At 40.3% G+C, this 25,765-nt stretch overlaps 1 protein-coding gene across 1 annotated transcript in view; it reads right to left on the minus strand.

Moving 5' to 3' along the window:
- The window catches only part of tnfrsf9a (tumor necrosis factor receptor superfamily, member 9a), a 59,834-nt gene extending 40,182 nt beyond the window's left edge, over positions 1–19,652 (minus strand). Inside the window, exons 1-2 of the mRNA XM_063033359.1 lie at positions 19,489–19,652; positions 1,015–1,039 (exon numbers count right to left, since the gene is read on the minus strand). Of these exons, the coding sequence (XP_062889429.1) occupies positions 1,015–1,039; positions 19,489–19,602 (139 nt within the window). The 5' untranslated portion in view covers positions 19,603–19,652. The remainder of the gene's footprint in view (positions 1–1,014; positions 1,040–19,488) is intronic.
- Positions 19,653–25,765: the final 6,113 nt, after the last annotated feature.

A 25,765-nucleotide genomic window follows, 5' to 3' on the forward strand; every position in this document is an offset into this window, starting at 1 on the left:
ATTGTGGACTTCAGGAAGGGCAAGTTGGAGTAACATGCACTCGGCTTCACTGAAGGGGTCAGCGGTGGAAGGGGTGAACTGCTTCAAGTTCCTGGGCGTCAACGTCACTAGGCCAAACACATTGATGCAATCGTGAAGAAGGCACACCAGCAGCTATACTTCATTAACCGTTTGAGAAGATGTGATATGTCACCAAAGATTCTACCGAATTTCTACAGAGGTACCATGGAGAGCATTCTAACTGGTTGCATCACTGTCTGGTGTGGAGGCACCAATGCACCGATCTCCAGCACTGAAGATATCTTCGAAAGGCAATGCCTCAAAAATATGGCATCCATCATTAAGGATCCTCACTATCCAAGACATGCCCTCTTATCATTGGTGCCATCAAGGAGGAAGTACAGGAGCTTGAAGATACACACTCAACATTTTAGAAACAGCTTCTTCCCCTCCACCATCAGATTTCTGAAGTGTAATAAGCAGTATCTTGCTATTCCTCCATTGCACTATTTATTTATTGTAAGTTGCAGTAATTTTTCTGTATTGCATTGTACTGCTGCCACAAAACAGCACTTTCAACAACGTATGTCAGAGATAACAAGCGTGAATCTGATTCTTTTGAGGTTCTTTTCACTTGAACTCTGTGCATGGTAACGTAGTGGTTAGCACAACATTTTACAGTACAGGTGACCAGGTTTAATTGCCGATGTTGTCTGTGAGAAGTTTGTACGTTCTCCCCGTGACTACATGGGTTTCCTGCAGGTGCTCCAGTTTCCTCCCACATTCCAAAGACATACTGGTTGGTAGATTAATTAGTCATTGTCAATTGTCCCATGATTAGGCTAGAGTTAAATTGGAGCTGCATCTCAATAAGTGGATAGATAGATAAATAAACAACCAAATAATAAATAGATAATAACAATATATTACAGCATCCATCAGACCAATCATTGGTAACGGCAGATAAAACATAAAAATTATTCAGAAAATTTTGGGGAAGAATCGTTCTTTTACCTGGGGGGCACTTCTTCTGAGAAACCTAAAAAATAAAAATAAAATGAGACAATTACAACTTCAGATTGTAACACAGCAAATGAACATAGCTGAGTACCATATGAGAGTTACCAGATGAGGACCATTTGATGGCTCTGGGCTAATACTCACTGGAATTCAGAAGAATGAGAGGGGGATCTCATTGAAGCCTGTCAAATGTTGAAAGGCCAGGATAGAGTGGATGTGCTGAGGATGTTTCCTATGGTGGGGAATCTAAGAACAGAGGGCACAGCCTCAGAATACAGGGATGTCCATTTAGAACAGAGATTAGGAGGAATTTCTTTAACCAGAGAGTGATGAATCAGTGGAATTCACTGCCACAGGCGGCTGTGGAGGCCAAGTCACTGTGTATATTTAAAGAGGAGGTTGATAGTTTCTTGATTAGTCAGGGCATCAAGGGACATGGGGAGAAGGCAAGAGACTAGGATTGAGAGGGAAATGGATCAGCCATGTTGAAATGGTGGAACAGATTCAAAGGGTGAAATGGCCTAATTCTGCTTCTACATCTTATAGTTTTAGTACTTTGGCCCACAATATTGTGTCCACCTTTTAAAATCAATTTAACCCCTCCCTCCCAAATAGCCCTCCATTTTTCTATTATTCATGTGCCTATCTAAGAGTTTCTTAAATGTCCCTATGTATCTGCCTCTACCACCACGCCTGGCAGCATGTTCCACATACTCATCACTTTCTGTATAAGAACCTAGCCCTGACTTCCCCCTTATACTTGAAAGATTAAAGATTGCTTATTGTCATTTTTCAGAATATGAATGTAAAGGAGAACAAAATGATTGTTACTCCGGAAATGATGCAGCATAAAAATAACACAATAAGCCTGAGCATACACCCCTCAGCATCAGCGGCTCCACAGTCGAGAGAGTGGAAAACATCAAGTTCCTTGGGGTGCAGATCTCGGACAATCTCACCTGGTCCAGGAACACCACTGGGATTGTGAAATAGGCCCAGCAGAGATTGCACTTTCTGAGGAAGCTTAAACAAGCATCACTCCCCACTAGCATCTTAACTACATTCTACAGAGGCATGGTTGAGAGTGTGCCGACCTTTTGCATTACAACCTGGTACTCCAGCTTCAGTGCTGTCGACAAAAAAGCCTTGCAGAGGGTGGTTAGGGGAGCAGAGAAGGTTATTGGCGTCTCCCTACCTTCAGTCCAAGACCTCTTTCAGAGTCGATGCCTCCAGAAGACACGGTACCTCATTAAAGACCCCTCACACCCTCTTCATGAACTGTTTGTTCTTCTGCCATCAGGCAAATGTTACAGGAGCATCAAAACTAAAACCACAAGGCTACTAAACAGCTTCCTCCCACAGGCAGTCAGACTGCTAAATAGCTGCTCTACCTGACTCTGCTTTGGACACTTTTAACTTGCACTGGACACTTATAACTTGACTTTAACTGACATGTGGCTGTTGTGTTTTACTATTTATTGTTATGTCTATTATTTAGTGTTGTGTTTGTTATGTTATGATTGCACTGCTCCTGAGAAACACTCTCTCATTCTGCCCTGCACGGCTGATGTATGGTTAGAATGACAATGAAGTTTTTTGAATCTCTGAATTTGAATAAGCAAAAAAAACACAATAAATATAAATATAGAAGCAATCCTATCAAACACCATGTACAGATAACTGCTATATACTTAGACTGATTGTATGTACAGAAAGTGATGCTAGGTGCTCTGTATGTAGGGGTAGTGGGAGCATGGGGTGGGTTAATGGATGGAGGTCAACTAACTAGAGTGCTGATCAACTGGCTGGAATATTCACTGAGATCTTTGACCTCTAGCTTCAGCAGTCAATTGTACTGGTGTCTAAGAAGAATGCAGTAAGCTGCCTCAACGACCATTGTCCATTGGCACTACATCCACTGTAATACAGTACTTTGAGAGGTTGGTGATCAAACATATCAACTCCTGCCTGAGAAGTGACTTGGGTCCACTCCAGTTTGCTCAGCGGCACAACAGGTCACCAGCAAATGCCACCTCATTGGCCCTTCACTCAACTCTGAAACATTTGGACAGCAGAGATGCATATATCCGGATGCTCTTCATCGAGTACAGCTCAGCATTGATACTATCATTCCCTCAAAACTAATCAATAACCTTCACGTCCTTGGCCTCAATACTTCAGTCTGCAATTGGATACTCAATTTCTTCATTCGCAGACCCCAATCAGTTTGATTTGGCAACAACATCGGGGGAGGGAAACCAGAAGTCCATGAGCCAGTTCTCATAGGGGGATCAGAGGTGAAGAGGGTCAGTAACTTTAAATTCCTGGGTGTCACTATCTCACCTGTCTTGGACTCATCATTTAAATATAATTGTAAAGAAAGGACGACAGCACCTCAACTCCCTCAGGAGTCTGTGGACATTGGGCAAAAACCTTGGCAAACTTTTATAGATGTATGGTGGAAAGTGTGCTGACTGGCTGCATTATGACTTGGTATAGGAATACCAATGCCTTTGAGCGGAAAATCCTACAAAAGGTAGTGGGTTCAGCCCAGTACATCACAGGTACAACCCTCTCAACCATTGAGCACATCTACATGAAATGTTGCTGTAGAAAAGCAGCATCCATCATCATAGATCCTCATCACCCAGGCCATGCTCTTTTCTTGCTGCTGCCATCAGGTAGAAGATACAAGAGCCTCAGGACTCAAAACACCAGATTCAAGAACAGTTACTACCACTCAACCATCAGGCTCTAGAACAAAAGGGAATAATTACACTCATCCTACTTCTGGTGTTCCCACAACCGATGGTCTCATTTTAAGGACTCTTTATCTTGTTACTTCATGCTCGTTACTTATTGCTATTTATTTATATTTTCATTTGCACACTCTGTTGTTCATTGATCCTGTTTACAGTTACTGTTCTATAGATTTGCTAAGTATGCCCGCAGAAAAAGAATGTCAGGGTTGTGTGTGATGAGGCATACGTACACTGATAATATTTTTGTTTTACTTTACTTCAACACCAATCTCCTCCACGAGCTCCATCAGCACAGGTGCACCACAAGGCTGTGTGCTTAGCCCCTGATCTACTCGTTTTATGCTTCTGACTGTGAGACTAAGCACAGCTCCAGTGCCATATTTAAGTCTGCTGACGCCACCACTGTCATTGGCCGAATTAAAGGTGGTGATGTATCAGTATATAGGAGCAAGACCACAGAGCTGATCATTGACTTTAGGAGGAGAAAAACCAGAGGTCCATGAGCCAGTCCTCATTGGGGGATCAGAAGTGGAGAGGGTCACCAACTTTAAATTCTTTAGTGTTATAATTTCAGAGGACCTCTCTCGGGCTCAGCATGCAGGTGCAATTATGAAGAAAGCACGGTAGCACCACTACTTCTTTAGCAGTTTTTGAAGATTCAGCATGACATCTAAAACTTCGGCAAACTGCTATAGAAGTGCAGTGGAGAGTATGTTGACCGGCTGCATCATAGCCTGATATGGAAGCACCAATGCTCTTGAAAGGAAAGTATTACAAAAGGTAGTGGATATGGCCCAGGCCATCACAGGTAAAGCCCTTCCCACCATTGAGCACATTTACACCGAAGCATTGTCACAGGAAAGCAGCATCCATCATCAGGGACCCCCGTCACCTAGGCCATGCTTTCTTCTCACTGCTGCCATTAGGTACATTAGGTAGAAGGGACAGGTGCCTCAGGACTCACATCACCAGGTTCAAGAACAGTTACTACCCCTCAACCATCAGGCTCTTGAACAAAAGAGGATAACTTCACTCAACTTCACTTGTCCCATCACTGAAATGTTCTCACAACCTATGGACTCACTTTCAAGGTCTCTTCATCTCATGTTGTCGATATTTATTGCCTATTTATTATTATTATTTGTTTATTTCTTTTTGTATTTGCACAGTTTGTCGTATTTTGCACACTGGTTGTCCACCTTGTTGGTGCGGTCTTTCACTAATTCTATTATGATTAATGGATTTATTGGGTATGCTGGCAAGAAAACTAAGCGCAGGGTTGTATATGGTGACATATATGTACTTTGATAATAAATTTTCTTCAAACTTCGGAAGAGCTGATCAGCCTGGGGGAGTGGCTTGGGGAGGGGGCATAACTATTTTTGTGTCTTGTAGCCTTGTCATTGATTGAAGTGGGACAAATTGTCCATAAGCAGAGACTGTTTCCTCCGATCACCTTAAAATTATGCCCTCTTATATTAACCATATGGAAAGAAGAGAAAATATAATTTTAGGAGAAAAATCCCTTCAGATAACAGAGTTAGCTGATCACAAGTGAAAATTCACTTCTAAATTTGCTGCAGGTCACGGTATTTTTATTATTGCATTTCTTTGGATGGCATAAGGGAATGGAAGAGATAGCAAGTAGACCTTGTGAAGGTAGGTGTACTTCAGTGGCTAACTCTTCGAACTAGTTTTTTTATACATACAGAGGATTCCAGTTAACTGGGACACATCAGGACCAGTACATTTTGGCCCAGTTAAGCGGCTATCCAATTAGCTGGTTTCATGGAAGTAGTTAAAAAGTTATTAAAAAAAGACAAACTACTGCTTAACTAAGTAACAAATTAGAACTCTACAATATTACAACAGTACTATAAAACTTCTTATTAGTTCCTAATTGTTATTGATGGATGAATTTATCCAGTGTATGTCGCCATGTTCTTTTGATTGACTAAAAATGAACCTAGTGCAGATAAGCATGGTAGCAGTGATGCTATTTAGAAACAGTTTACTCTAACAAACACATAAGTGCATGCAATGAATGTTAGCTAGAAACTGTTAAGCAACAGTCTCCTGTCCCAATCAAACGGCATAATTTCCTGCAAAAATGAAGGGAGTCTCGGCTCTTTTCTTGATTCTCATTTGTTCTTTAACAGTTGTCCCAAATAAGTGGCTGTCCCAATTAACTGGAATCTACTGTCTATATGTGGTTCAGTACTTCATAATCCTTCTGTAAATGTATTACACTGATGCAAGATATTATAGTGTGGAAGATTATTTGCTCCAAAGAAGGGCTTCTACCCCCTTCCTTTCCAGTTCTCATGAAGGGCCTTGGCTCAAAATGTTGACTCTTTATTCCTCTCCATAGATGCTGCCTGACCTGCTGAGTTTCAACAGCATTTTGTGTGTGTGTTACTCTGGATTTGCAGCAGCTGCAGAATCACTTGTGTTTATCATTTCTTCCAACATGTTTCTGCCAGCACAAAATGGAAGTGTTGCGGTCAGTCTCACTTCCCAGCTCTTGACCTGTGACCTCATATTTTCTGGCTCTTCAAGTGCTTATCCAGATGATTTCTTATTCACTGCAGTACAGAAAAAGCTATTTGGCACATCAGGTCTATACCAGCACCCAACAGAAGTCTTACCTTATTTCCCTCTAGTCATAGTCATAGAGCACCAGCCCATTTAGTCCTCTCAGTCTCTTTTGTTTCAGAGACCAACTCCAGTCTAGTCTCGCTTCATGCATAATTCTCCAGCAAACAATAATCAGAAAGGCAGATCAACATAGTCAGAATGCTGGAGCAACTCAGAAGGTCAGGCAGCATTTATGCAGAAGAATAAACAGTCGACATTTCAGACCAAGACCCTTCAAGACTGGAAAGGAGATGGAGAAGAAGACAGAATAAGAATGGGGGTGGGGGGGGTAAGGTGTACAAGCTGGTAGGTGAAACCAGGTGAGGGAGAATGTGGGTGGGTAAGGGAGGGGGGGATGAAGTAAGAAGCTGGGAGGTGATAGAGGGACAAGGTAAAGGGCTGAAAAAGGAAAAATATGATAGGCCTCAAAAGAAAAACAATGCCTTAGAAAGGCAAGATTCATCATTAAGGATCTCCACCACCCAAGACATGCCCTCTTCTCATTGCTACCATCAGAGAGGAGGTACAGGAGCCTGAAGACACACAGTCAACATTTTAGGAACAGCTCCTTCCCCTCCACCAACAGACTTCTGAATGGACACTGAACCCATGAACACTACCTCACTATTTCGGCTCTACTTTTGTACTCCTTATTTGATTTGATTTTTTAAAAATATGTCATAGTTCTTATGATTTATAGTATATCTTATGAGTTATATTGTACTGCTGCCCCAAAACAAAAACAATTCATGATATTCAGTATGTCAGAGATAATAAATCTGATTCTGATTCTAAGATGGGAAGGAGGAGGGGCACCAGAGGGAGATGATGGGCAGATGTGGAGAAGAGAAGGGTAAGAGGGGAGTCAGAATGGGGAATGGAAAAAGAGAGAAGGGGGAGGGGAGAGAAATTACCGTAACTTGAAGAAATCAATGTTCATGCCAACAGATTGGAGGGTACTCCCTGTTTGATTCCGTTAGCATCAGAAGGACAAATGCCACCTGCTCTTGTCACTAACTGGGCACAACAGCAACTAATTCAAAATTCCTCGAAACTTTTATCCCCAATAAAACCCTTTAGAGTCTAATGGGTTTTACTGGAAGTAAAATTTATTCTCAGAAAGAGTAACATTACAAGCTACAACTCATGTCCTCATAATTATTTATTTATTTATGATTTTTTTGTATTGCATTTGCTCTATTAGTTTTTTGTACATTGGTTGTTTGTCAGTCTATGTGTTGTGTAGTTTTACATTGATTCTATCGTATTTCTTTGTTCTACTGAGAATGCCTGCAAGAAAATGAACCTCAGAGTAGTATATTGTAACATGCAGTATACATTTTTCATAATAAATTTACTTTGAACTTTGAACATTTTTGTTACACTTGCAACAACAGCAACATCGACCCAATGATTCAGCAATGGGAAGAATCTGTTGCCGACCACAGGAAGGAACAGACCATGACACAAGATTTTCCAGCAGATTAGTGCAGCCGAGATTAGTCTCAGTAGCAGATTTGATAGTGCTTGGGATTTCAAAAGTGAGTATACTATCAAAGTACATAAATGTCACCATATACTACCCCGAGATTCATTTTCTTGCAGGCATTTACAGTAGAACAAAGATATGTAATAGAATCAATGAAAAACTACACACAAACAGAGATGGACAAACAACCATTGTGCAAATACGAAATACAAAAATACAGGAGTCAAAAATAATGATAATACATAAATACCGAGTAATAACTAAATAAACAATGATTCTTCCAGAATAGAATAACCTGAAAATTGCCATTTGTTTGAAGTTTTCAGCATTTTAGAACATACACTAGAGGGCAACGTTGTATGGTAATACTAGAACAGATAACAAGCTTCTGTTTTTAACATCATGAATAAATAGAAAGGGAAACAGTTGTTTTGGTAAAAGTGGATGAGCAGATCTATCTGTTACTTTGTAGCTTCAACTCATGACTTTATTTATCTGTTCTGTTCATCCTTGGGGGAGAAGTTATTTTGTATATGACAGCAACGTATTAAAGCTACAAACAGAAGAGAATCTGCAGATGCTGGAAATCCAGAGCAGCACACACAACATATCGAAGGAACTCAGCAGCATCTATAGAGAGAAATAAACCATTAAAATTATGGGCTTGAGAGAGAGAGACTGACTTCATCAGGACTCAGGACTATTAGGGTTGTTTATTCAAAACCAAAACCTAGGCCTCTGTACCCCTCTGCAATTGGATGTTCAACTTCCTCACTGGGAGACCACAGTCTGTGTGGATAGGAAATAACATCTCCACCTTACTGATAATCAACATTGGCTCACCTCAAGGATGTGTGCTTAGCCCACTGTTCTACTCTCTCTATATCCACAATTGTTTGGCTAGGCACAGCTCAAGATGCTATCTATAAATCTGCTGATGACACAACTATTGTTGGCAGAATTTTAGATGGTGATGAGAAGGCATACAGGAGTGAGATAGATCAGCTGGTTAAGTGGTGTATCAACAACAACCTTGCACTCAACGTCTGTAAGATCAAAGAATTGATTGCGGACTTCAGAAAGGGTAAGACAGGGGAACACACCCCAGTCAGCATAGGAGCATCAGAAGTGAAAAGGGTAAGCAATTTCAAGTTCCTGGGTGTCAACATCTCTGAGAATCTATCCTTATGTATTGCAATGTAGGAGAAAATCTCATTGAAGGCATTCAAGAATGTTATTGAAAATCTTCTTGGCAACTACAGAGCACCAACTACGTACAGCTACATGTTTCAACCATACAAAACCATGAAGTGGTTGGTTGAAAGCTGCTTCCATCGTGCCGGTCATCAATTGGCCTGTTTGAAATCTGTAGCAGATCTTTTCCAATGGTTGCCTTGTGTGCCATGGCACCAGTGTCCAGTTTCAGACACCTCACGGGTAGAAGAATAGCACATGTGGGAGGCTCAGTCTCTATCCTTTTGTCTCCAGGGTCCAGTGCTGAAGAACCATAGGGAAAGTATGCTCCAGGACTTAGAAGGCCCTTGCTCACCCTTAGCCAAGTATCTCTTTGTTGAATATTTAGTTTTGTAGTTTGTCTAACTTGGGTGGCGGGGGGCGGGGGGAGACTTAAATTTTTGGTCGAATCTTTTACTGTTTGTAAATAAATGATTAATATGCTTATTCGTAATTAGTGGCTTCTGTTTTACTCACCAAACCTGTGACCCTGCTTGCATGTTACAGGGGGGAAACCCATGAGGTCACAAGGAGGACTTGGAAGCTCCATACAGTCAGCACCTGAGGTCACAACTGAACTGTGGTCACTGGAGCTATGAAGCAGTAGAACCACACACTGAGGTTGTTAAGCAAGTTCTGTTACAACTAAGGGTCTACAACCTGAAACGTTAACTCTGCTTTTCCTCTCAGCTTGAGCCGCTGAGTATTTTTAGGATTTATGTCCAGTATCTGCAATTTAGTTTTCTATGATATTCAACTGATGGGTTGTTTGCCTGTCTTTGTCTGTGTGCAGCTTTTTCATAGATAGCATTGCATTTCTTTATATCCACACTGAATTGCCACACGAAAATGAATCTCAGGGTAGTATGTGGTGACATACATGTACTTCGATAATAAATTCACTTTGATTTTGAAATCCAAACTCTGCTAGCTGCATCATTGTGTTGGGTTCAGTCCAAAACTGTTGATGTCATTGCATTATTCCGTGCGCGGGGCATGGGATTCCCCTTTAGTTCCCGCAGCAACAAGCAAATCTGAGAAGGCTCTAAGAAAGTTGCTCACAGCAGATAAAGTACTCCCACAGAAGGAGGTATAATGATGAAGGTCATGTTATCTATATATTTTTGAAACTTATTGATGTACTGAAGGCTCCACACCTCCAAGAGCTCGTAGGGTCGGGAGGCTTGCATGCCCCAATGAGCCGGAGAGCTATGTTGGCTGCTTTGGCTCTTGGTAGGGTCACCCCTGCCAAACAGATCAAAGGGTAGAGGCCAGACTAAGAGAGGTCCACAGGTCCTCCTGGTTCAGGGGTTCAGGGGTTCAGGGGTTCAGCTCAGGGCTAACAGCCTTCACTGGTAAAACAAAATTGTTACAGAAACAGCAATGAAGAATCCTTCTATATCTGTATGCGACGGTGTGGACAGACAGAGATGGAGGACTTTCATTGTTGCCCTGAACGCCAGCAGTGTAACGGGCAGTCAGTAAGTAAGTAAGAAGACTTCACAGAGACTCAAAACAATCCACCTGACATCACAGAGTCACGCAAGAGGAGCCCTTACAGACCACCTCTTATATGCTGCCCACCTAGACTAAAGAGGTGGGCTATAAGGGGAAATCTTACATGCTGCCCACCTACACTAATCCCATTTGCTCTCGTTAGGCCTAGGTCCCTCGACTGCTATCCTACCCAAGTGCCCGTACAAATGACTGCTAAATATTGTAATTGTAAACATGAGAGATTCTGATGATGTTGGAAATCCAGAGCAATACACACACACACACACACACAATATGTTGGATGGAAGAACTCAGCATGTCATGCAGTATCTATGGAAATGAATAAGCTGTCAATGTTTCAGGCTGGGGCCCTTCATCAGGACTGGAAAGAAAGGGGGAAGATGTTCCCCCTTCCTTTCCAGTGCTGATTATTGCAATTGTATCTGCTTCCACTACCTTCTCTGGCTGCTCATTCCAAATATTCCTTATTTTGAAACTAAGTCAGTTAAAACATTTAAGCAAGGTATGTTGATTAAAAATTTAAGTGGTGAGATTGATAGAATTTGCCTAAGCACCCTGCTTTGTATTGTCAGCATTACTGTTCATTTTTTTGTCCAAGTCATTAGATACATAGATATATACTTTATTGATCCCAAAGGAAATTAGTGTCAAAGTAGCGTTGCAGGTGCACAGACATACAAATATTAGAAGAGAAGTAAGAAAGAATAAAAAAAATAAGTTACCTCAAACAGTCTAACGGGAGAGGTCATCACTTCCCTGGCCAAAGGTTGACTCATTACAGAGCCTAGTGGGCGAGGGTAAGAATAATCTCATAGAGCGCTCTTTGAAGCAACACAGTTATCTAAGTCTATTACTAAAAGTGCTCCTCTGTTCAGCCAAGATGGCACACAGAGGGTGAGAAACATCATCCAGAATTGTCAGGATTTTCCATAGGGTCCTTCATTCTATCAGAGCCTCCATCATGTTCAGTTTGACTCCTATAACAGAGCTAGCCTTTCTAATCAGTTTATTGAGCCTGTTGGCATCACCCGTGTTGATGCCATTGTCCCAGCACACCACCTCATAGAGGATGTACTGGCAACAACAGACTGGGAGGAGAGGGCTGCTTACACCGAAGGGCCTCAGCCTCCTCAGGAAGTAGAAGCAACTCTGGCCCTTCTTGTACACAGCCTCTGTATTGGTGCTCCATTCAAGTCTGTCATCCAGGTGCAACTCCAGGTTCTTGTAGGTCCTCACCACATCCACGTCCTCACCATCAATAGTAACGTTATTGTAGGCTGTATGAGTAGTCGAGGATCTAGCATGGCTTGGGTCGCCCTCACTCAGGGTGAAAGGATATTAGTACTGTTCATTCCAACTGCTTTCTGACCTTTACAAAGCATCTATCTGTGTCAATATATGTTGCCCGTAACACCATGTCCTTGGGCAGCTCATTAAAGGGTGTTACTCAAAACAGGGAACTCAAAAAATTAGATATATTTGGGACATTAAGAGATTCTTAGATGGGCAAATGGATGATAAAAAAAGGAGGGCTATGTGTGAGGGAAGGCTTAGATTGATCTTAGAGTAGGTTAAAAAGCCGGCACAACATCGTGGGCCTGTATTGCGCTTTAATGTTCTGTGTTTGTTCTAGTTTCTATGTGAAAAACATACCCCCGAGATCTTCTCCTCTCTCACCTGTGCCCTCTTGTTTTAGACTCTCCTGCCACACAGGAAGAAGATAAGAGAGTGGGGTTGAGAGGGATAATAAATCAGCCAATATTGAATGGCAGAGCATACTCAGTAGGCTGAATGGCCTAATTCTGCTCCTATGTTGTGTGACGTACTATCTATCCCATCTATGTCCCTCATGAAGCACTATTAAGTCACCCTCTCAGCTACCTCCATTCCAATGAGAATAAACCCAGTCTATCTAATCTATCCATATAACAATGGGACTCCATTCCTGGCAGAGGACATGGTGACTTTGCCAATTGCTTCAACTGATCTATTTGTTACATTTATTATAATCGCTATGTATCTATTTGGATGGCGTGCAAATAAATCTTTTCACTTTTTTCCTGGTACATGTGACAATAATAAACCAAATAGCAAATTTACAGCTCCTTACTCAAACCTTGTGGAAATGTAAGTCCATTTACAGAGTTAAGTGCTAAGTGAATCTTTCATAATTTGGTGCCTAGCCTGGAAAGAAATATAATTTTAATATTTCTATCAGGGCTGAGATATCTGATTTAAATGGCACTCCTGAGCTTCAGATAGATCTTGTTTCTGACCCTGAGATGAGCTTTGGGCATATTATCTCATCCAGTGCTAACACCTCTATCACAAGAGTGTATCACATTCCTACTTCTGTAAGCTGATGCTGAATATATCACTCCTTGCTTTTGTTATCTCTATTTCTGACACTTTCCATCCAACTCACACTGACCTTCCTCGTTCCATATCCCTCAAGTCACCCATACATTGGTGGTGTTTTTTTGTTCCCAAGATATGAAAGTTAATGGAAATGTCAGCATCTTGATTTGGCTTTGAACTGAAGAGGTAGTTAAGAGGCAACCACATCCGTCAATCTAGAGCAGGAATTCCCAATCTTTTTTATGCCATGGAGCCTTACCATTAACCAAGGCGCATGTGGAATCCATTTTGGGAACCCCTGATCTAAAGTTAATCATTGGTTAGATAAGAAAGGCAAATTTCCTTCCCTAACATCACAGAAAGAAAATCGTCAAATCATTTGGTTACAATGCTGTCATGGGAGTGGGCTCTGCACAAAATAACTTAATTGGCTATAAAGCAATTTGGTGAATAAAAGATAGAATATAAATGAGCAGAGTAACACACATAAAATGTTGGAGGAACTCAGGACCTGATGAAGGGTCTCAGCCTGAAATGTTGACTGTTTATCTCCCTCCTTAGGTGCTGTCTGACCTGCTGAGTTCCTCCAGCATTTTGTGTGTGTTACCTTGGATTTCCAGCATCTACAGAATCTTTTGTGAATATAAGTGTGCTTCTCCCCACCCCGTTCCAACTTGCTTCATCCAAAGAAAATTACTTCGTATGTGTACCCTACTAAATCCTTTGAAAGCTCCTGTATAAAATAAAATGTTTCTGCACAAAGTCAAGACATTTGCCCATTTTTACATTGGTCCTACTGTAGAATCATGAAGGAGGCATTACAAAGAAGGAAAACCATTTGACCCATCGTGTTTGTGCTTCTGCTTCGGCCCTCTAGGACAACAGTCCTCCCCATCATGGTTCTTCAAGTACGTATCCAAGTACAGTTTGATGAAGATTGCTGGTTCTTTGACACTTTCAGGCAGTAAGTTCCAGATTCTGACAACTATCTAGGTTAGAAAAAATTCTGAGTCTTCCATTTAATTTTTCTAGCCATTATTTCAAATAAAATTGATCCAACTGCTAAGGAAAATAGATCCTTTTTCTCTTTACTCTACCTTGGCTCCAATTTTTTTTATAAATCTAAATGGTCTCCCCATTGTGTTTCAAAAATAAAGCTCCAATCTATCCAGTGTTATAACATACTTATAAATCTTCTTTGTACCTTCTCTAATGTGCAATACAGTTTTTTGCAATATGGTGATCAGAACTCTATGTGGTCTGACTGGCATGGGATACAGACTGAGCAAATCCTCTCTCTTCCTGTGTTCTATGATCCAGCTTATTAAAAGCATTTGTCCTGCATCTTGTCCTCCTCCCTTTGAGGCTCTATTAACACACATTCTACTTATTCTCCACCAAATTCAACATCCTCCCATTGAGTCCAGTGGGAACTCAAATGCATTACCTTACACCCCTCAGGATAAAGTTTCATTTACCACTTTTTTGTCCAAATGTTTAGAAGATTAGACTAAATTCCCAGAAGTGTGATGGCCCCCTTTTAAGGAAATTGAAGAGGAATGTCTTTAGCCAGAGTGTAGTGAATATGTGGAATACATTGCCACAGATAGCTGTGGAAGCCAGGTCATTGGGTATATTTAAACAGAGGTAAATAGGTTCTTCATTAGTCAGGGCATTGAAGGTTACAGGGAGAAGGCAGAAGAATGGTGTTGAGAGGGACGATAACAGATAGATTAACGGAGCAGATTCAATGAGCTGAATGGCCTAATTCTGCTCCAATTTCTTACGGTGTTTTTTTGTTTCTGAGTTCAGCCCAGTCAAATTTGATGACACTGCCAACATATCATCCTCTCTCACAGCTGTGATTATTTCTTTTATAAGCATTGTCTATCTTCCTCCCTTCTTCAAAGTCAAAGTCAATTTATTACTACAGTATGTGCATGTTACCATATACTACCCTGAGATTCATTTTGTTGCAGGTATTTACAGGAAAAAGGAGACAAATTGTGAACATTTAAAAAAACAGTCATGAGTTGTAGAGTCCTTGAAAGTAAGTCTTTAGATTATGGAATTGGTGGCACTTTATCCCCTTCTCTAATTCATCCAAAAACCCTGTAACTAGGAACACTAAACAGCCAGTCCTCCAGTTCTTTCAGCCGTGTTTTAGTAATAGCTAAAACATCATACTTCTTACCAATGCCATCAACTCATTTGCCTGGTTTGCCAAACTTCTTGCATTTAGATATATGTCACTGAGGGCAGCCAGACTGTTCATTATTTTGAAGAAGGGACTGTTTATTCATTTCCAACGATGCTGCCTGACCTGCTGAATTCCTTCAGCATTTGGTGTGTGTTGCTCTGGATTTCCAGCATCTGCAGGATCTCTTCTCCAACCTTTGTTTTTCCTGCTTTCTAAACTTTCCATGTTCCTGCTTTTCACTCTTTTGTATTTATACTCATCTTCCCAGTTGTTCTAATACCTAATACTGGTTTCTTCCTTTTACAAAAACAAACGTCTCATCACCTATTAATTCTCTTGTTAAATAATTTATGGACTTCGATTCATTTGGTGCAGAGAAGTCATATTGTGTAGACAATCAAACTTTAATTATTTGAGTGATAGATTTTTTTCTTGTCAAGTTATAACAAATATTTCAGTGAACAATCGATGTTATGCAATGGAACAATAATTAATATATCCTTGCAACACACATCAAAGTTGCTGGTGAACGCAGCAGGCGAGGCAGCATCTCTAGGAAGAGGTACAGTCAACGTTTCAGGCCGAGACCCTTCATCAGGACCCCGACGAAGGGTCCCGGCCTGAAACGTCGACTGTACCTCTTCCTAGAGATGCTGCCTGGCCTGCTGCGTTCACCAGCAACTTTGTTGTGTGTTGCTTGAATTTCCAGCATCTGCAGAATTCCTTGTGTTTGCATTAATATATCCTTAATTTTTCTGTCCTTATTATAATTAAATTTTAGGGGATAAAGCAATAGCAGAAGTTAATATACAGAGATGAGGAAAGGCATTTGGCCACATTGGTCCTCCTTCTAGAGTCCTTGCTGTACAAAGGCTTTCACTACCTGAAATTTTGCCATCATCTTCAACTGATCTCACCGCACCTTTGACCAAAAAATATAGGAGCAGAATTAGGCCATTTGGCCCAACGAGTCTGCTCCGCCACTTCATCGTGACTGATCTGTTTTCCCTCTCAGTCCCAATCTTCTTCTGCCTTCTCCCCATATCCCTTCATGCTCTGACTAATCGAGAATCTATCAACCTCCATCTTAAATACACCTAGTGACCTGGCCTCCACAGCTGCCTGTGGCAACAAATTCCACAGATTCACCACTCTCTGCCTAAAGAAATTCTTCCTCCTCTCCATTCTTAATGGATGTCCCTCTACTTTGAGGCGGTGTCCTCTGGCCTTAGACTCCCCACCATAGGAAATACCCTATCACAAACGTGGAAATCTGCAGATGCTGGAAATCCAAGCAACACACACTTAATACTGGAGGAGCAAAACATCCTATCCACATCCACCCTTTCGAGGCCTTTCAATATTCGAAAGGCTTTTTGGAAGTAAGGTAGAACACAGATTCATCAGAGTGACTGCAGGCCCCAATAGGAGTCCAAATTTTGGGTAAAGCTGGTTGTAATCCTTTATGATTAGTAGAGAGTGAGGGCTGACTTAATCATGATACATAAAATGATTGAATGTAGAACATTACAACACAGTACAGGCCCCTTACTCATAATGTCGTGCCAAACTTTTAACCTACTCTAAGATCAATCTCTTTCCTCCTACAGAAGCCTCCATTTTTCTATCATCCAAGTGTCTATTTAAGAGTCTCTTAAATGTCCCTAATGTATCTGCCATTACCACCACCCCCGGTGATGCGTTCAATGCGCCCAGCACTCTCTGTGTAAAGAACGTAACTCTGATATCCCCTATAGCTTCCTCTAATGACCTTAAAATTATGCTCCCTTGTATTGACCATTTCCATCCTGGAAAGACATCTCCAGCTAGCCATTCGATCTATGCCTTGTATCTGATTGAAATACTGTAATTGACTTATTTAAAATAATGAGTGTAACCTTAAATTGGGGACATTTAGGCAAACAAATCAGGAAACATCCTTTAAAACAATGATGGAATCCTGAAACCTGCTCCCTAAAGGCTTTGGATGCTTGGTCAACTGAAAATGCTCTCACAAAGATTTGGTTGAGTGAGAGCATCTGGAAATGTGGGCCAAAAGAAGCAAGTAAATTAAACTGTGGTAGAGATCTGCAAAGCACATTTGAGCAATGCCACATGCTCAGATCCAGAAAGCCTCTTGAGCTCGTAACACTGCTTCACAGAGATGTACTTCATGATAATCAAACTGATTACAAGGTCTGCATGCACTGCAGATGTGGTTTAACATAAAATGTCGCTATGAATTTGCCTCTCCCACATAGCTCATTCAGAGGACCTGTTTGAGATTGACAAACATTCAAAAAATTGAGGAATTGAGGGTTATGGGAATTAGAACAGAAGAGGAACTGAGGCCAGCATAGGCAAATCATGATCATACTGAAAGGCGGGACAGGCTTGACAGACCATATAGTTTAGTACGGCTCCTATTTTGTTCCCTCATCTTTTATCCTTTGCCTCCTTTCACAAATTGAACAATCTAAGGAATTTTTAGCTGCTCCTTTTATTCAGCTCTATGGCATAAGTTTCAGGAAAAGGAACTGGAAAGATCTTAGCCAACAATGGAAGCAAAAAGCTAGGCTAATTTTTGTTGTCTCTCTTCATCAAAAACTTCTGCCTCTTTTTCCTTCAACCACTGATTAACCTCTACTTAGGTAATTTTGTTCCTCCAGATTCCCAGTATTCTAAATTTTAAATGTTATGTATTCAAGTTACTTTAGAATCTAAGCATTATTGCAAAACTCACTAACAGAAATTTTCAAGTTCTTTTACAAACTATAAGCTTCGCATATTGCCAAAAATTTTTGAGATGTGAACATGCCAACTACACTAGTTAATTTGAAATGGTTAGATTATCAAATGCATTTGTACAGAAACAGAAACAGAAACTTAAACACAAAAGATTCTGCAGATGCTGTAAATCTTGACCCACACACACAGGATGCTGGAGAACATCCTTGTCCAGACGAAGGGTCTCAACTCAAAACATCAACTGTTTACTCTCCTCCATAGATGCTGCCTGACTTGCAGAGTTCCTCCAGCATCTTGTGTATGTTGCTCAAAACTTAGGCGTATAACTTAATTGCTGCAACCTTGCATGTGCTTATTATGACAGTGGACATGAGACTAGAAGTTGGCTAAATAGTTACAATAATTTTAGAGGCAAAGTATTGCATTCTGCCTCATGTCAGGTGTTAAACAGACAGAAATTTCTTGTCACTTAGAATTAACTATAGTTTACAATATTTCCACTGACTATATTTTGCCTGGATCCATTCCAGTACATGTCAGATAGATCTATTTCAGAAAATATCATTTTGTGGTTTATTAAAAGAATAGGTATGACATAAAAATTTAAAGTTCAGTGTATGAGTGGAACAGAAAACCGTGGGTACACAATTCCCAAAGCTCTCCGCCTTGTGTCAAATTCCTTATGTTATATCTGATTCCACGGCAGACTAATGGATAGAGTTTGTCAACAATGTTGCATCAACAGCCATTTCAGGGCATTGGAAGATGAACTAGGCTGATTGTTGTTTCCTATCATCTAACAATCCCAAAGATAAAGTTATAACAAATACCAGCAACTAAACTACATACCAAATCAGAGAAGCAGCAACACACTTCGAATTGTATCAATTTAACATAACCTTTCTGGGTTATAAATTGTTGGTGGTTAATTTTACTGATCACTGTTAAGAAGTAACAGTTAATATGTCACCAAAGACTTAAACAAATTTCTACAGATGTACTGTGGAGAGCATTCTGGCTGGTTGCATCACCGGTCTGGTATGGAGGGACCACTGCACAGGATCAGAAAAAGCTGCAGAAGGTTGCAAACTCAGCCAGCTCCATCACAGGCACGAGCCTTCCCAACATTGAGGACATCTTCAGAAGGTGATGCCTCAAGAAGGTGGCACCCAAAATTAAGGACCCCCACCACCCATGCTCTCTTCTTATTACTACCATCGAGAGGAGATATAGGAGTCTGCAGGCACGCACACAATGTTTTAGGAACAGCTTCTTCGCCTCTGCCTTCAGGTTTCTGAATAGACAATGAACCAACCTATGAACACTACTTCACTATTTTTGCTCTCTTTTTGCATGACTTACTAAATCGGATTTATATATATTTCTTATTGTAATATAAAGTATTTTATGTACTGCACTATACCTGCTGTAAAACAAATTACATGAAATATGTCAGTAATATTAAATCTGATTTTGATTCTAGTGAAGGTCTTGAAGAAAATTTTAATAAAAAATGCACTTACTTGTTCCAAATATTGATGTGGAGTATTTTGGGATGGTTGAATCATCCCAGATGAGCCCAGAGTCATTAATATCAAAAACACAAGTACAATTGACAGCCTTTTAAAATGCTCCATAATTCAGAAAACCTGTGAACATTAATACTGCCACTAAAACTTGATTAGTCTTGAAGCTAGAGATCTGCACTTTGCTGATAAATCCAGTAGCTGTGTACTTTTCTGCAACCAAAGAGGAAGTCAACACCATCTCTCCAAGAGATCTAACCTTTACTGCGAATCAACTTTCATATGTCACTCTGGCCTGTCATGTTTTATGTATTGAATTTGAATGGTTTCTAGGATAGCAATTTTATTTAACATTCATATGCTAAACATAAAAGAAAAAGTTATGAAAAGAGACATCTGAAAAATAATGACAGACACACTCCAACCACCTTTCACATGAAACCTCAAGAGGAACCATTTCATAACATGTTTACCAAAAAAACCCAGCAATTAACTTTATCAGATCTCTACAGTTTAAACTTGCAATATGTATTTAGAAAAATCTTGAATCACTTACACCTAGCAGGTGAGATAAGAGAATACAAAGTGTATGCTTAAACTTTTGTAAAATAGCAGTACCAGATTGGAATTTGCACATTTATAGAAAGCAAAGAGTTCACAGCTTTAAACAAAATAGATGATATAAAATGCTGGAGCAACTCAGCAGATCAGGCAGCATCTATGGAGGGGAATAAACAGTTGTTGTTTCAGACTGAGACCCGAAACATTGACTATTTATTTCTCTCCATAAATGCTGCCTGACCTTCTGAGTTCCTACAGCATTTTGTGTGTGTTTTTTCAGCAGCTACAGAATGTCTTCTGTTTCTGATAAAGTATCCTGGTAGCTTAGTTAATAAATTCATTTTATTTGGAATCTGAAATAGTTGTCCTTTATCCTGTGAGATTGCTTCAGTGATCCCAACAAAAAATCTGCATCAACTTTAGAACAAGTGAATTTTGCAGTTTAAGCATCAATGATAGCAACTTTCACTCAGATAGCTCCTTTAAGGTAATAGACTGTCCCAAGGTGTTTCATTAGATTGTTATCACACAATCTATGCAGGTTCATCTGCCAAGGGAATGTTTAAATTCATGGATGCTTAAGAAGCCAGAATTCAAAGAATGTAGATACCTTGATGGATTACCACGGTGACAACAGCTAAGAAAAAGAGAGTTCGGGCCTAGAGCGATTTAAAACAAGGATGGTAATTTTAAAATTAAGGCATTGCTTAATAAGGAGCCAGTGTAAATCAACAAACACCATAAGAGTATAAGACATCGGAGCAGAATTACGGCATTTAGCTCATCCAGTTTGTTCTGCCATTTGATCATGGCTGATTTATTATTCTTCAAAACCACATTCTCCTGCCTTCTCCCTGTAACCTTTGATATCCTTACTAATCAAGAAGCTATCAACTTCCACTTTAAATATACCCAATGACTTGGCCTCCACAGCTGACTGTGGCAATGAATTTCATGATTCACCACCCTCTCACTAAAGAAATACTTCCTCATCTCTGTTCTAAAGATACATCTCGTATTCTGAGGTTGTACCCTCTGGTCCTAGACTCCCCCACTATTGGAAGCAGCCTCTCCACATCCGCTCTAGTGAGGTCTTTCAATACTCTATAGGTTTCAGTGAGATTCCCCACCTCCCCAAACCTCAGTGAGTAGAGGCCCAGGGCACAGAGGGTGATCGAATAAATATAATCTTGTAGACTGGAATATGGGCAGGTAAGGCTTCTGGAGAGTGGGAGATGGGAATTCAATCAGGAATTCATTGAAATTGACAGATCAAAGATAAGTTTATTGCCATATACTAAAATACATGTATGCACAGGTGCAATGAAAACTTACTTGTTGCAACATCACAGGCACTGAAACAGTAACCTTTACTTCTCCAGTTCTGACAGACGTAGAGAAGGGGTATTCACTTTATAAGAAGCATCAGTAAGCCACTTTCTGGATAATTAAATGGTTTACAGTGTTTTATCAACATGACCCACCTCCCTCTTCATCTTCATCTACTAAATTGCAAAAGGGTAGGAAAGTTTATTACCATCCAGCCCCTATACTGTATACTAGTCAAAATTTTGTACACCTCTATCAAATTCTGAAACTCCCTCCCATTTCCTCCACTTCAAGGAAAACAAAGCCAGTCTAACCCGTCTCATCTCAAAAGTGGGTAGATGGTGTACAACAAGGTAAAAGGTTCTGCTGAGGGCATCAGAGCAGCTAGGGACTAATTTAAAAAGCAGAACCAGAAAGATAATGCTCTCTAGATTTCTACCTAACCCGTGTGCACATTGGAACAGCATCAATAGGTTAAAGTTCAAAGCATGGTGTGGGAGAAGCAGGTTTGAATTTGTGGGATATGGCACCAGTATTTGGGACCAGGATCCTAGCAAATCACATAACTAGGATTGTGGATGGGGCTTTAAACTAAATGGTAGGGCGTGGATTCAACACCTTGGAAAAGGATGAATAAAGTAAAAGGGAAGGAGACCTCATGAGAGTCTTCAGAATTAAAAAAAACATAAAGGGATAAGAATCTAACTTTAGGCAACATGGAGACATCTTATAAACATGAGTGATTTTGCAGATGCTAGGAATCTAGAGAACACACACAAAATGCTGGAGGAACTCAGCAGGTAAGGCAGCATCTATGGAAATGAAAAAAACAGTTGATGCTTTGGGAAAGAAGGAGAATATATGATCTGCAGCAAGAAACACAATTAGCTTTGGAACTGTCTAATGCTTTAAGAGCCTAGCATGCAGTGGTATTAAATGTTAGATCTAGTGACATAGCTCAGAGTTTCATAAGCAACCACTGCATTGAATAAAAAAGTGACCTATAGATCCTATCTGCAAGCTGAGTATCAACGGGGAAGACATAAAACAAGTACTGAATTTTTGCTACTTAGGAAGCTGGGTGACATCAGATGGCAGGTGCCACATGGACATCAAAAGAAGAATAGGGATGGCAAAAGACACCTTTACCAGAATGAAGAGTATATTGACCAATACTAAACTAGGCATGACAACCCACCTCAGAGTACTGAAATGTTCCGTTTATCCAGTTATGTTATATGGCTCAGAATGTTGGACAATATCTAGTAATATGAGGAAACAAATTGAAGCAGCAGAGATGTGGTTTTTGAGGAGGATACAAAGAATATCATGAATGAAATGAATATCTATTGTCATGAACAGGGCAAACACAAAAAGAAAAATAACGTATGAGATCATGAAAAGGCAATGTAACTTCATTGGACATGTGATTAGGAAAGAGGGGTTAGAATGCACAGTAATTATGGGAAAGATTGAAGGGAAGAAAGCAAGAGGAAGACAAAGACAAATGATGATGGAGACAGCAACCAGAGAACTGGAAATGAATACCAATGAATTGATCCACTTGACCCAAAACAGGAGTGTGGGGGCCATGGCAGTCAAAGCTCAAACTGGGCATGGCTGCTGCTGCTGATGATGATAGATAAAAAAGGGGTTTTACCTCAGTGTACAGTAAACTGCTCAACAGTATTGTAGATGTAATTAAAAAGGAGAACAATCTTACGTAATGCTGAAGTAGAGGCCCACTCAAAAAGTGAATCTTGTAAACTGGAAAGGGCTCATAAAACGACTACAGTAACCATAAAATCTACGGCAGTAATAATGGTGGCTGTCCCCTGTGTGGGTGGAGTGGGGGCTATAAAGTTCAACGTTCAAATTAAATTTATTATCAAAGTACATATATATCAGCATATACTACCTTGAGATTCATTTTCTTGTGGACATTCATAGTAGATAGAAAGAAACACAATAGAATCAATGAAAAATTGCACACAACATAGACGGACAAACAACCAATGTACAAAAGACAACTGTGAAAATACAAAAAGAAAAGAAAAAAACAATAAATATCGAGAACCCAAGTTGTAGAGTCCTTAAAAGTGAGTCTGTAGGTTGTGGAATCAGTTCAAAGTTGGAGTGAGTGCAGTTATCCTCTCTGGTTCAAGAGCCTGATGGTTGAGGGATAACGACTTTTCCTGAACCTGGTGGAGTGACTCTAGCTCCTCTACCTCTTTCCTGATGGCAGCAGTGAGAAGAACCTTTCCAGGATGGTGGGGGTCCTTGATGATGGATGCTGCTTTCTTGTAGCAGCTCTCCTTGAAGGAGAGGACTTTTCAGAATATTTCTTCACAGGCCTGGATGGTGGGGGTCCTTGATGGATGATAAGAAGAATGAGCAACCTCACTGTGGCATCGTGGTTCTGGAAGCCATTTGGAGGGTGGTGGGGGGAAGTGAAGAGAAATGTGGTTGTAATTGAGGATAAAGAAATAGGCATAATTCTCTTTCACAAGGATTAAAAGTCCTAAAGGTTATGTTACCTGCCTTGTGCCTGGATTCAGGAAATGTCATTTGACCTACAGAGGAATTTGAAGTGTGTGGAGAAATGTCCACTTGCTGTGGTCAATGTGTACCAACTGCGATCAGATTTCTGAACAGTCCGTGAATCCATGAACACTATATCACTATTTTACTCTCCTTTTGCATTATTCAACTTTTAAAAAGTATTTGTTATTGTAACAAATAGTTTCCTATATATTGCAATATAATGCTGCTACAAAATAACAAATTCCATGACATATGTTAGTGATAATAAACCTGATACTGAACAATGTACTGTAGGTACAACAAGAAAGTCAAAATCAAAGTAGACTTATTATGAAGGTACATACACTGTATATACTACCATGAGATTCATTTTCTTGCAGGTACTTAGAGGAAAATAAAGAAATATAATTGAATTTATGAAAAACTATACATAAATGTGAAAAAGACTAAGGAGCTGGTGGTAGACCTGAGGAGGGCGAAGGCACCGGTGACCCCTGTTTCCATCCAGGGGGTCAGTGTGGACATGGTGGAGGACTACAAATACCTGGGGATACGAATTGACAATAAACTGAACAAGTCAAAGAACACTGAGGCTATCTACAAGAAGAGTCAGAGCCGCCTCTATTTCCTGAGGAGACTGAGGTCCTTTAACATCTGCCAGACGATGCTGAGGATGTTCTATGAGTCTGTGGTGGCCAGTGCTATCATGTTTGCTGTTGTGTGGGGGGCAGCAGGCTGAGGGTAGCAGACACCAACAGAATCAACAAACTCATTCGTAAGGCCAGTGATGTTGTGGGGATGGAACTGGACTCTCTGACGGTGGTGTCTGAAAAGAGGATGCTGTCCAAGTTGCATGCCATCTTGTTCAATGTCTCCCATCCACTACATAATGTACTGGGTGGGCACAGGAGTACAATCAGCCAGAGACTCATTCCACCGAGATGCAACGCTGAGCGTCATAGGAAGTCATTCCTGCCTGTGGCCATCAAACTTTACAACTCCTCCCTTGGAGGGTCAGACACCCTGAGCCAATAGGCTGGTCCTGGACTTATTTCCTGGCATAATTTACATATTACTATTTAATTATTTATGGTTTTATTACTATTTAATTATTTATGGTTCAACTGTAACGAAAACCAATTTCCCTCGGGATCAATAAAGTATGACTATGACTATGTAAATAAAGACTGACAAACAACCACTGTGGAAAAGAAGACAAATTGTGCAAATCAAAAATAAGTAAATAAATAGCACAGAGAACATGAGTTGCAGAGTTCTTAAAAGGGAGTCTACAGGTTCTGCTGAGAGAATATGAACAGCTAGGGACGAAATTTTTTTAAAAGCAGAACGAATAAGGTAATAATTGCTTCCTGACCCATGTGCAAATTGGTACAGGGTCAATAAGATGAAAGAGTTAAATGCATAGCTCAAAGACTGGTGCGAGATGAATGGGTTTGGACGTGGGATATTAACACCAGTATTGCAGAAAGAAGGAGCTGTTTGATGGGGCTAGAGTCCTGGCAAATTGCATTACTAAGGTGTGGATAGGGCTTTAAAATAAATTGTGGGGAAGGGGTTGTTTAACATATTGGAAAAATATGAATAAAGTAAAAGGGAAGGAAAGTTTATGAGAGGTTATTGAAGTCTACAGAATAATAAATAAGGCATAAAGTTTAGAAAGGGATAAGAATTTAACTGTAAACAACATAGAGACATATTTGAGAAGAGGAGTGGTGAATACAGGATTTAAGGTGTTATATTGGAAAGCACACAGTATGAATCAAGGCAGATGAGCATATAGCACAGTTAGAGATTGGCAGGTACGATGTTGTGGGCATCA

Source organism: Mobula hypostoma, chromosome 25 (genome assembly GCF_963921235.1).
Source record: "Mobula hypostoma chromosome 25, sMobHyp1.1, whole genome shotgun sequence".
In the NCBI taxonomy this organism is placed as follows: domain Eukaryota; kingdom Metazoa; phylum Chordata; class Chondrichthyes; order Myliobatiformes; family Myliobatidae; genus Mobula; species Mobula hypostoma.